Below are 12,935 nucleotides of genomic sequence, written 5' to 3'. Positions count from 1 at the left end.
TAACTTAAACTGACCCTCCTGCAGCTGAATTGGAATTCAAAGACCAAAACATACACAAACATGGTGCGGGCTCACCATGACCTTCATCAATAGGCAACACAGTACCAGTTCTTGGTCTTGTTAGGCAACAAAACTGTTCCTTTACCAAGTAGGAAGCAGCAGTGAGAGAGAGGCTCTAAAGGGAATGTTACAGAGTGCTTCCTGCTAAAAGGATGGGAGCCTGCTGAAATGGTTGTTATAACAAAGAGATTCCTCGGAGCTACAATAAAGCATAACGCATGCAATGCCATAATTGACCCAAAGAAAAATTCTCAGTGAAGGAAGCTTACTGAGTAAAAAGTCTTCTGGTGTGTAGGCTCTTCTCTTTTCTTCTCAGGCACAAGGATATTTTCTTTCAATTTTATTTCATTCTAAAATGAAGGGTAAATTCTGATCAGTGGCATTTTGCAGAGGCAGTAAATATCAGGTAAGAGCCAGATCCTCAGCTGGTATAAATCTGTGTAGCTCTGTAATGTTCACTTTACTGGCACATTCTGCCAAAGCTAGTGCTCAGTTCAACCCTTATTAAAGTCTCACCCCTTGTCACCTACAAGCAAGTAGATAGCTATGAGAGGTATGGTCGTATGCAATTTACATATTATACATAAGTCTCATGTGTGTTGGTAGGAGTGGCTATCTGTCAAAATGTGGGGACCATCACATTTCACTGTGAATGTGGTTACATGCATCACAATGCAACCTACAACCCGCAGCTGAGAGTAGTGTCCACTGAGGTAGCCACAGGACAGCACACATGTAGTAACAATTCCTGCCCAGAAGAGTGTATGATTTAAATAGATAAGATGGGCAAAGAGAAAAAATGTTATTGCCATTGTACAGGTGCGGGAACTGAGGCACAAAGTAATTAAGCAACATACCTGAAATCACACAGTCTGTGAAAGAGCCCAGAAAATCTTGAATTGAATCTTAAATTATTAACCACTCCCCTTTATGACTCCCTCTTAGGTACAGCTGGTCGAAAAAAAATGGGTGAAATTTAGATAAGTTTGGACAGAAATTAAAAGAAGGAGAAAAAAAAAAATCAAAGTGGCAATAGAACCTGAAATTCAACAATTTTGGACACTGGGGGGTGCTTTCAAGTGGATACAAGAGCCACTCTAAGACACCACTACGTCTTGTATATCTATCAGCTTCCCAGGGCTCAAAAATGGCAGCAGGGGCACTTGAACTGAAGCTCATTTGACATGCTTTAGTTCAAGCACCCCTGCCACCATTTTCAAGTGTGGGGATGCTGATATACAAGATGCAGGAGGCTGCTGGAATGCGGCAACTGCCGCGCTCCAAGAGTCGATCGAGTCTGCTCAGACACTCATTGGCGTGGCCTTGGTGCCCATGTATAGGCACCCTGGGCAGACTAAAACAAAGAAATGAAATCAAGAGTCAAAAAACAAAGCCTAAAAACATGTCTTGCAGAGAGTTGGAGGCTGCTGGTTTGAACACTATTGCTGACCTCAGGTGCACATTGAGAGAGAGAGAGAGAGGCACTAATTTAACCTGAGGAATAATACATGAAAGACGGTATGGAACCAGGGGTCCTACCTCTTTGTAGCTGTCACTCCTCCTGTTCCAAACTACTCGTGCATTGGCAGAGGCCATTACTTCAATTAGGAAGGTCACAGTAATGTAGCTGGGGAAGAAATGTGATAGACATTGATTCTTCAGTATTGAGTATTTAGTTCACCTACAACAACAGACTGCAAAAAGCTCTAACAATCTATATGTTCACTCATCTTTAAACAGAGATGTGTCAATTAAAGCTTAAATCTTTTTCTAAATTCATTTTACTTTGAACCAGAAATCCAGGTTAATTCTTGGCAAGATTTTAAGGACCTGATGTTTCCTTACTCTCACAGTTTTAATTCTATTGCCTTCAGTTAAATGAATCCTGAATGTAATCCAAAAGTAAATGAATGGGGAAATATGACTATGGGTTGCTTCTGAGAGACTTAAAACTTTCAAGGGGTTTGCTTTGTTTGATAATGAGATTTCAGCAATACCCAATTTGGCCTTTTGTTCTTATGTCCCTGATCTAGAGGTAAACCCACAAGGGCAGACTTGAATCTGAACCTGCCTCCAACATCCCAGGTGAGAATCAGACTTGAGGTTCTGGTTTTAGTTTGTGTTGAATTCAAGTGGGTATTTGAAACCAAGACTGTGTTTACCCATGGAGAAAGAACTCTTCAGCATGCCGGTGGAACAAAGAATTGTGTCCAAGAGAGTTCACGAGGCATATTTCCCTGTTGAGCAGCACGTTTTGCCTCTATTTGCAGAAACACACAAATATGACTCTGATTTGCCCCATTGTGCAAGTTGCTGTGCAAACAGAAACAGTGAGCCCCTGCTTCCTAAAGAGTTTGCAGTTGAAATGGTTGAGTCAGGGAACAGAGAAGTTTACAAGACAATTCAGAGCCCAGACTTAACTCCAGATCTCCCGAGTCCCATTCCAGTGCCTTATCCACAGGACACCTCACCCCATTCACAGTTTTCAGCTTTCCCTCATTAAAAGTTTGCAGTTATAAACTGATCACAGAGTCCTGGTCTTCTATATCCATTACACAGGCTGTACTAGGGGGACTGTAATAGAGATGGGACAGTCCCTTGTGGGGAGCCAAAATAATACACACTATGGCTGTATGAGGCTGTCTCCCTCAAACAGCAGCAGCAAGGACAGAAAAAGATGAAATGTCAAGTGCTATTCTGCTCTTGTACCCCGAGCGTAACATCAGACCAGGATTGACACTAGGGAATGGGCACTTAGTAAATTCCATCCACAATGTAAAACACACTTTACAGCAGTGGTCCTCAGCCTTCTTGTTCTCAAGGCACCTTTCACTCAACTCTTAATTTTCACTCAAATTTTTAACTACAGGAAAGTTATATAGCAAGTCTGTGCCACAAAACAAAGACAGACCAGACCAGGCCAGAAAGGGTTTAATGCTATGGGTTCTTATTTGAAATCTCTGGGTTGCTCTTATCTTGTGAGTCATGTTTGCACACCTAGTAGTGCCAACATTCGGGGCTGCCTGAAGGTGCCATGCAAAGGACATCAAAACACTCCAGGGTGCCATGGCCTCCCATTTGAGAATAACTGAGCTAGGGAAATTTCAAGTTGTGTAGTGCTTGCCGTCTGTAAGGTTCTCTCACACGTGCGCCTCTAGATGGCAGTATGATTTAAGGAATATTTTTTTTTATGCTGTAGATACCAGGTGTGTAGGAGAACAGGACATTTTTACAAGCTCCCAATCCAGATTTCTGCATCTCAGATATCAGATGTTAAATACCTATTTACATCTTTCATCTAAGGGAAGAAAGAGAGCAATTCTACTTGCAAGATATAGCACACAAGGAAGTGCTTAGGGTTGCTTATTATGCTCATGGAAAAGGGGAAAAAACACTCAAAGCCAACAAGGGTCTTAATGTAATAATTAAGAGTCTGGAAGCCTGGACAAAACATTGGGATAATGGCCAAAGTATGGCCTTCCTTTTAGCTTTGATGTGGTTCATCAGAGCTCTCTGCACCCATTTTAAAAAAAGGTCTGTACCACAGAACTTTTTCTCCCCACCCTATTACAATGTCATATTACAACAGGCCCATTGCAAAGATTCGGTCACTAGAAGAATAACGGTCCAGCCCATGGGCAGATCCATGGTGAAGGTGTGCAGTCACACCCCTGCTTTGACTTTGTAGCACATGCACAAATGAACTTCTCTGACTCCTGCCAAACCCCCTGCTTTGGTGTGGCTCTGCAACTCAAGGGGTGAACACCATGGATCACCCCACACCAAACTTGGCAAAAGAAAGGGCGGGAGTCATGCCAAAGCAGTGGTTCTAGCAGCAGCTGCACTAGCAAGCCAGTGAGCTCATAAAGCTCATTGCACATGTGCTGCACAGCCAAAAGGGGGTGACCCATCCCAACTCAAGTTTCATTTCTAAGCTCCACCACACACATCTTTTCTGACCTTGTGAAGTCACTTGAGCCAAGATCCTCAGAGGCATTTAGACATCTAGTTCCCATTGACACCCTGCCTTTGAAGATGTGGGCCTTCATCCTCTCTGAGCCTGTTTTCCACTGCAAAATGAGGCTATACAGAACATCTCTGCCTCACAGGGGTATTGTGAGAGTACAGGCATTAGAAGAGTGCAAAATTCTCAGAATAATTGTGAGTTCATTGCAATCAAGTTGCAAGCTCTGTTCTATGTCTGTCATATATCTGCAGCTCAACAGGACCCTGCCAGATGATGATAGTGGTGAGTAGTTATGCCCTTGCCCATCCTGAAGGGAGAGCCATACTGCTTCACCAGGTGACTAGACAGAGCCATGCTTTTTCCAGTGACAGTTGTCAGTCCATATTAGTCCAGGGTGCCAGATTAGGGCCTTATTCCTTGTACAACAGACCAGCTTCTGCCTCCTCAAGCATGTGCACAGGTAAGAATTTTCATCTTGAAAGTGTTTTTACTTTCCTTCCCTGGAGTAATTTTTAAATTGGACAATTGAATGCTTTTAGTGCCATGTGATCAGAATCCTTTCAAAACAACCCCACAATGAGCCAACATGTTCTGCAAAGGCACTTAAATAGGCTTTTGGGAATGTAAATCAACAACCCAGGCACATCAGGCACCTGGTTTGCAGGTGCCAGCACTTGTATGCATGTGCAAACGGAGGCACTCGCTATTGTGCATTGCTCATCTGTACCGAGGCCATTGGGAAGTGGGGAGGAAGAGGGGGCGGAAAAAGAAAATCAATAAAAGAAAAATTATTTTACACTTCTTTGACAAGCAATCATCTGCAATCCCAGTAAAAGGTCTTGCCATATCACACTATATGTTGTACAGAGGAATGACAATCATGCCAGCCTCAAAAACTCATGATCTAAGGTATCAGATCACTTACAGAATCCTTTGTATACATTTCATCAGCCCAGGGCTCAATATTATGGGAGGTATCTGCACTCTAAAATAAGGACAGATTTTAGAAAGTGTTTCCATATACTGTACCTCATCACCATGGCTAATGCCAAGATAACACTGCTGGTCAGCCAGCCTGCATCAGCAAAGGCTTTTGGCAGGGCTAAGATTCCAAGTCCAAACATTGCGTTAAACAAGTACATCATGCCCACCTAGAACAAGAGAGACATGAATGAAAACAAAGAAAGCATATGTGGGCCAAAGCAGGAGACAAGAACGCGACTGTAAGGCACCCAAATACTAGGGTGAATTATCCCCAGCATGAAATCGTCCATGCTGGGGACTGGAATCTCCAAAGTCCCTCATGTGATTTGGCTCAGGGATCCCCCATCCTCTGTGAAGCTTGACCATCTGGGCTAGGGACAGGCATTCAAAAAGCCTGCGCCTGAATTGATTCAATCTTTGCAGGTTAGTCTAACCTGCAAAGTTGAACCCGTTTGCAACTGCACAGATATTCCCTCTGGACTGAGGAAATTCAGACACATGCAAGCACACAAACTAAAACCAGTTTGTGTGCAATGTCTGTTCCTAGACCTAAAGCCATGAATCATGGGGCTTCACAAGGAACCTGCATCTCTTCAGATCTCCCCGGTACCATCCTCCTTTGCCACTGCATCCATGACAGCGTGCTAGAGGTTCTCCACTACCCTCAACCCAGTCCTTTCTGCTGAAGAGGTATCTTGGAGCAGGGAGCAAAAATGACCAAAATGATGCTAACAGGATTATTATTTACTTGCTCATTCCATACAGTTCCATAGTTCCACTCTTCATTTCCTGAGAGGTACAACTTCTGAGGTAGGGTAGAAAGAATATTATTATATGGCTAAAGTGCCTCCTTTTCCATACCAATAAGAAAAGATTGCACAATTCACCCTTCACAGGGAACCATGACAAGGGCTGCACTACTTGTTTACTGCATAAGCTCTGACAGTGGAACTTTGTTAGTTATAGGCCTCTATACAAGCTTATTTATCCCCAAAGTATGGCTCTCTAATTGACCTCTACCAACCCCCTTTCTAGTTAGCAAATGATCCCCAAGAAGTGGCTTAATAGAAGTGTTGATTCAGCATTAGAAAGAGATCTTAAAGTCTAGTCACAGACTTAAATTGTCTCTTCATGATTTTAATTTCCAGCTGAAGTAGACCCCTTGGCAGATTGAGCAGAAAAGTAAACTGCTTGGATCATCCGCTGTTCTCCCTCATCTGGGAACATGCTCCAAAAATGTCATGTGCCATGTTATATTTTGCTGTTTCACTCCCAGATCTCACTCCTCTATTCCCCCCCTGCCCAGACAAAGTTCAGCATAATTGATATGCGAGCTCACTATTTACATAACCATTATTCCTCTGAAAAGCATGTCCCCGAAAAATGACTGCAGGACTTTATCTCAGTGATGCTGTAGGTATCGCACCAACTTAATTCAGAAGACCAGCCTTCGAAACTCCAGCTGGGATGTTATGCTTCTTACATTACCAGAAAGAGGGATAAAAAGCAGATGCAGTTTGCAAAATTAAGCACTGAGGAACAGCCAAACCCAAAGTAACTTTGTAATAGTAGATAGGGACATACAATGTAGGTTCTCTCAGAGACTCAAATCAGAAGACTTTAAACAGCTAAATTAGTTAGGCATGTGCCACTGTAGAGGAGTCTGCTGGACTTCTCAGCTTTCCTCTACATACTTTTCTGGATACCAAGGCCAGAAGGCACTATTTTGACCATTTAATTTGATCTCATTCATAGCAGAGCCATAGTTTCAACCAGAGATACCTGTTTGCTCTGCTGCCTCTACACAGGCTTCACTTGCTACCTGGCCTCTCCTGTCCTGTGAAGTATGCAGTTTCCTGGCACTAACAGTGCTGACCCCAAGACCTTCTAGTCTTAGAATACAGGACTGGAAGGGGCCTCCCTGGGCAATCAAGTCCAGTCTCCCACATTTGCCAGAAACATTTAGCCCAAGAAATTCCCCAAATCACCACTTCAAACCCTCACAACTACAGGAAACAATCCCTGAAACGCATGATAACATGCCACAGGTAAAAAGCAGGGAAGGCAAGGGCACTGCCCATGTCCTGCCATTGTGAAAACAGTCAATAGTTAATTACTACAGGCTCAGAAGATCCTACAAGAAGGACCGTACTTCACATTAGAGGAAGACAAAATTAATTCCAAAGTAGACTGCAATCAATTTCTGTCCCTGCCCCAAACTCTTCTCCTCACTAAACTGAGTCCTTAAGTCACCTGCTTTCCACTCCTTCAGTTAGCTTCATAGCTTTTTCCTAAAGCTCTGGCAATTTTCTCAGTTGAATAGCATACATCAAAATTTTTCACTTGACCCCTCTGTTCTGTCCTAATTATTCACCTCAATATTAACCTCAAGACTGACAAATGATTAAAGACAGGGCAGTTTTAAAAGAACAGTGCTACAGCACATGGTCAAATTAGATGCAACATATCCATCATACACATAGAAGTGATCCTCACTCCCATTCCAGCTCTTTATGCCTCCTTATGCAACTCTATTACCAAGACGCAACATCTCCTTGTTGTGTAAATAAACCATTTTGAAAGAACATTAATATTTTACCATGAGTGAATATTGACTTTCTTCTTCCATCATTCACTTCTTGTTCATGTCCTGTAAAAAACAAAACAAACAAACAAAAAATCAAGCAACAGGAACAAGCATCTCATTAAATATACAAAGAATATTGAAGTCCTACTTACTCCCTGGAAAGCTAGATCAAGTTCTACAGCAAGACCCCCAAACTAAGTGGTGCTCTGATGAGGCTTCCTGGAATTTCTATAGTAGCTACAGGAACACTTCGAAAATCTGAGGGAGCAGTGAATGAGAACTAAGAAAAGAAAACTATACTTCATACAGTGTCTCTTGTATTACCTTCATGTGGCTATGACACCAGCTTGGAACCCAAAAACTTATTTGAGTCAGGTGTGTTCCCCTGCCACAGATCTTGTGCAACTAGGACCCCTCTACACTTGCAGGCAACGGTGAAATAGGGTCCTGATGTGAGATTCACACAACTGAGCTTCCAGCCATACCACACATGGCAGGAAGCATGATTGTGGTATCAAGAATTAGATCCCATCACACCTTACTTACAGTGCAGGGGGAGCCCAGGATCACAATGCATGATAGTAAGGAGCCATGAAATTATTTTACATTTTTTGTGCAATAACTTTGTGCCTTGTTCCTTTTTTTAATCACACCATTAACTGGTTGAACATGTGGCTGGGTAACTATGCGATAAGCTGGTTAATCAAGTATAGTGTGTAAATTGGGCCCTAGTCACTTAATCTTTCTGTATTTCAGGTCCCCATAGATAAAATGGGGTTCATAGTGTGTACCAGAGAGCTAATCAATTAATAAAATTCAAGGGGAGGTAGAAGTTGAAATGCATGAGAAATGTATAAATCAATAGAGTGAGGTTGAGAGATATAGATCAACTTAAAGCAATAATAATCAGGAGGTTTTTTCCTTGAGGCACCAACTCACCTGGAACCAGGTAGTCAACAAGCTGGTCATTAATTTTACAGACAAGAATGGCAATAGGAGCATATTTCAACAAAAAATAAAATGTACCAAGTCTCCAGTCACCAGCAGATATTTTGTATAATAAAACCACCATTATGGGGGAGACAAACTGTAAGCTATGAGCTCAATTTTCAAAAGTTTAATATATAGATTAAAACATGCCTGAAAGAAAAGCAAACAACTTCTGTACCAAAAGGAATGAAAGGATGTCCTTGTATCATGGAAAAGGAAAGACACGTGCTAACAGACAGTGTATATTTTTACCCCTACAAAATAAAAGATGAGTGTAGACTAGAAACGGTCTACTAGCATGCATGTGCAGCTGCATTCTAGATTTGGAATTTCAGCATTCCACAAGTCATGCAACTTGAACACAATAATACTCTCATCTATAGCACCATTCATCCAGTGCTTCTGGAACTCTTCAGTTCATAAGCCTCAATGCCCTAGTGAGAATTTTCTGTACTACTTGGTAAACTGAGGCACTGAAAGGTAAAAGGCTCTAGGAAGCTAACTAGAATGTTAGCACACTTTACTATACAAATACCAACTATTGTGCCTGGACAATACATTACTGTAGCAGCAAAACCTTGCCAGAGGCCACAGAGCACAGTAATACACCTGAGATGAAATCCAGATCCCCTGAGATCACCAATAATCCCCAACACCTCTCTCCATGTCTTACAAGCAGACTTTCACCCTTGTCCAACCAGTTTATCTGCATCATCCCTGTTTCTCCAGTTGGTCAAATGGGATCCTCTAATGCATCTTAATAACACAGTATTATTTGTGCATTCTATGCAGCATTAAAGAAAGAAACAAGGAGCTTAAAAACAAAATACTGTTTGGCTATTGGTGACTTAAAGCATTTTCCATATGATCTCATTACACCAACATTGAGCATAACATGCTCACAAGTAGGTCTCTACAGTACCATTAGGTGAGAGCACTAGCACAAGGCCACCGGAAAGTTGTACATTCTGCAGTCATATGTAGGGACAGTAACACATGAGATTAGTCTTCCCTTTATAGCTTCTTCCCCTCCCCCCCGCCAGTGCCCATAAACACCCATCACATCACTCTGCACACCCCGGCTGTTCCTCATCTCCAGTGAATTGTGAAACTTCACAATGTGAAAGAGCCTTTAGCCCAAGCCAGACCTTCACACACTATAAATTGGAACAGCTCCACTTATACTAGTTCTTTGAACTAGATCTTCAACTACTGTAATTAATGGAGTAAGTAGTTCAAGTGAGTATAGCTGAGGTTGCCAATGAGGCTGCTTTGAAAGGGGCAACATATTCCTTATTTAGAGTTAATAAATACTTGAAAGGAGAAATTCAAGATGACCTCTGCTGGCCTTTTCACCTTCTTTTGAGAGATATTCATTCTCTCCCACTCCACTGCTCTTGAAGTTACTTGAAAAAGAACCAATAATGAAAAACAAAAGCACCCAAGGGTGTGTTAACTCCAATCTTTCCACTTGTTGTAAACTGTCATGTGCAGCCATACACTTATTCAGCTCCCTAAGCTTGAGTTCTGGACAATTCTCATTGAACCTGATGCAAGCACAGGGTTTTTATCTTGCTTCTGTCTAGCTATGCCTTGTTCATTTCCTAGAGCTGGATTTAGTTATACCCTACATCAAACTTAACCTTCTGGAAAACATAAATTTAAACTTCATCTGCATATACTTCCCACATAACAATTTGGGAACAGATGTCTAACATTCTTGCATGTCACTTCTGCAGGAAATTTATGGCAAATAACTTCCAGTTCTTTCCTTCAGTGTAAGTCAGGGATTCTTTAAAACTGAAAATGTAGAAGTATCAAGACAAAACATAAGATATACATGACCTTGATTACCAAAATTTTGCATGAGGAATAGCAGCCTTTGCCAAAACCCACTGCCAAACTGGTCTGTACCATAATTAAGAGATATTAGAACACAGTCCAGAGGCTTTCTGATCACAAACTCCAGCCGGGAATACAGATTATAATTTCTTCAGGGTGGGGACGTTGTCTTCATTATCTCTGAATTACATTCTAGAGCAAGCAAGTAATACATTGGACAGTTAGAGTACATTAGCACTGCAGTTTTACAAACATGTACCTTCCCTGTGTTATGGCCTCTGTCTGGGAAACAGTGTTGTCTCAGTAGCATTGTTGGAACAGGTAGGCAGAATTGTAGGAAAGAGTATATGTTACGGCTCACCTCTTAGCCAACACACTGAAGATTGAATCATGGATACCCAGAACTAAAAGCATAAACTAAAATAAAACTTCACCTAAAAAAGCTGTAGGTACCACAAATACTAGTTTCCAGGGGTCTACACAAAGGGAGACCTGCCACTCGCATTCACCACTGGGTTGCATTTGCACAGAAGCCAGTATCCTATGTTGTCAATAGTAGTAGCACTCTTGGGCCCCTGACAGATGTTACTTCCATCAAGCAACAGGCAATATCACTCAATAGAATCTGTCATGCCAAGTGACATGCTTCATATTCAAAGAGTAAGCTACACAGGGCGGGGGGGGGAAGCATTTCGGAAACTTGCTGCGCTAGTGCTCAGCAGAAAGGGAAGCTGGAGAGCTGCTCACAGGGGCTGTCATTCCTCTTCATCTGTGATGGGAATAAGATGCCACCTGGACTCCCCAGGGGAGAAGGACCTGCACCCCAAGCCCTTACGCACATCCAGGGAGTCCATGTGAAGGGCAGGGGGGGAGGAGGGAAGGAGAGGGCAGGAGTGGCAGGGTTCAACTCTCCAGGGACCTTGCAAGATGCTTGTGTATATGTACTTGTCCTGCCACTGTTTTCTGGAAAAAATTCCATCCCCCCCATCTCTCCCCATGTAAGACAAGCAAATCATGCAACTTGAAGGCTGGTTGAAGGAAGAGAGGAGTGACAATGAGCCATGAAATATCCTGCAACTGGGACTTGAGGCAGCAGTTAGGCATCAGACCCCTTGCAGGAAGGGGAGGTGAGAGAGAGAGGGAGGCAGAGCAGTCTACCTTGGGATACTGAAAGTCCTGGTCAAACACTATAAGCCTGTGTGTGACATGCCACATCTTCAAAAATTAAAGCTTGATAGAAACCAGCTATGAAAAGTTCCCTTTTCAAGTAAAAATGTTACAGCTCATTGGCCATTTTTATGGCTAGCCATTTTTACTGTGTCACAATTACTTTGCACATGTCGCATGTCTAAATTTATTGTGAAATTAATCAGTTAATTGCACAATAGATGTAACGTGCATTAGGGGCCTTAGAAAAGTGAAGCGGGAAGGGACCTCACAAGTCATCTAGAATGGCTGGGATCTTCTTTTAGCTTTCTGATGTCTCCTGTTCAGGAAGAGTTGTAGATATAGGCTGCAATGAAATATAAAAGTAGCTGAAGGAAGTTTCCAAATACGCCCTGTGCACAGATGAAGGTTTCAGAAGTTGATCACATCTGGTAGCTGTTTTGTTAACTGATCAAGATCAGCTGGTCATGTCAGTCTAGGCCTTAGTGGACAGATGCCTAATACAACTTCCCCCCCCAAAAAAACCCCAAAAACAAAAACAAAAAAAAACAAAACAAAATCCATTCTGGATTCAAATACTTTTTGGTAAGGAGCCAAGGACTGGAAATCAGCTTGATGAAAGACCCCTAACAGTAGAGAGAAACTTACCCTATAAAATATTCTGTAGGAAAATACAAGGACTGTAAAGATTAAAGCATTCAAGTCCCTATGTGTAAAATGGGAATGAACAGAAGACATACCTCTCTAAATTCTGTTCCCCAACCTCACATGATCATGTAGCAACTCTCTCTCTCATCTGTATAATACACCTCTGAGGAATCAGGAAAAGTTGACAACACTGTTAAGGATACTTAAAATACTTATTACCAATGGATGCTAAGTAAATGTATTATGATGCAATCACAATAGCATCATAATCTGGGATTTCTTAGGTTCTAAATTCTAAGGTGTTTGGTCAGGCAGTAACAGGCAATGAACTTTTAAAATGGGCACTTGGAAGAAGGCAAGGGACCAACTGATAATATCTAGGTTCATATTATATCAGAAGTTTGAATGGTCAGGCTCCATGTGTACACAGGAGAGTCTTTTGGGGCTGGGGTGGCATGGGTGCTAAGGCACACAGTTGACAGCCCAGAGGTTACAAGTTTGAGGCAGCAGCACTCATGGCACAGCCCTAGCAGAATTTGCAGATTTGCTAGAATTTGACAAATAGATACTTTGTCACAAGGACATGGAAAAGGAAGGTCTTTGACCTTTCTTTCAGAGGTGGCCCTTCTCATGGATCCTCAGACTCATGTAATTTAGCATAACTTGACTGACTGCAATTGCTACACTGAT

The 12,935-nt window shown here is 42.1% G+C and overlaps 1 protein-coding gene across 1 annotated transcript in view; it reads right to left on the bottom strand.

The window, feature by feature from the left end:
• The window catches only part of LOC149854840 (putative sodium-coupled neutral amino acid transporter 12), an 84,561-nt gene extending 76,889 nt beyond the window's left edge, over positions 1 to 7,672 (bottom strand). Inside the window, exons 1-4 of the mRNA XM_090023978.1 lie at positions 7,611 to 7,672; positions 5,057 to 5,178; positions 1,600 to 1,687; positions 330 to 410 (exon numbers count right to left, since the gene is read on the bottom strand). Of these exons, the coding sequence (XP_089880104.1) occupies positions 330 to 410; positions 1,600 to 1,687; positions 5,057 to 5,178; positions 7,611 to 7,643 (324 nt within the window). The 5' untranslated portion in view covers positions 7,644 to 7,672. The remainder of the gene's footprint in view (positions 1 to 329; positions 411 to 1,599; positions 1,688 to 5,056; positions 5,179 to 7,610) is intronic.
• Between the last annotated feature and the right edge of the window lie 5,263 nt (positions 7,673 to 12,935).

The sequence above is a fragment of the Crocodylus siamensis genome, chromosome 12 (genome assembly GCF_052110815.1).
Source record: "Crocodylus siamensis isolate JL-2025a chromosome 12, ASM5211081v1, whole genome shotgun sequence".
Classification (NCBI taxonomy): Eukaryota; Metazoa; Chordata; order Crocodylia; family Crocodylidae; genus Crocodylus; species Crocodylus siamensis.
Note: the sequence above shows the minus strand (reverse complement) of the source record. Positions and strands in the feature narration are given on the sequence as shown.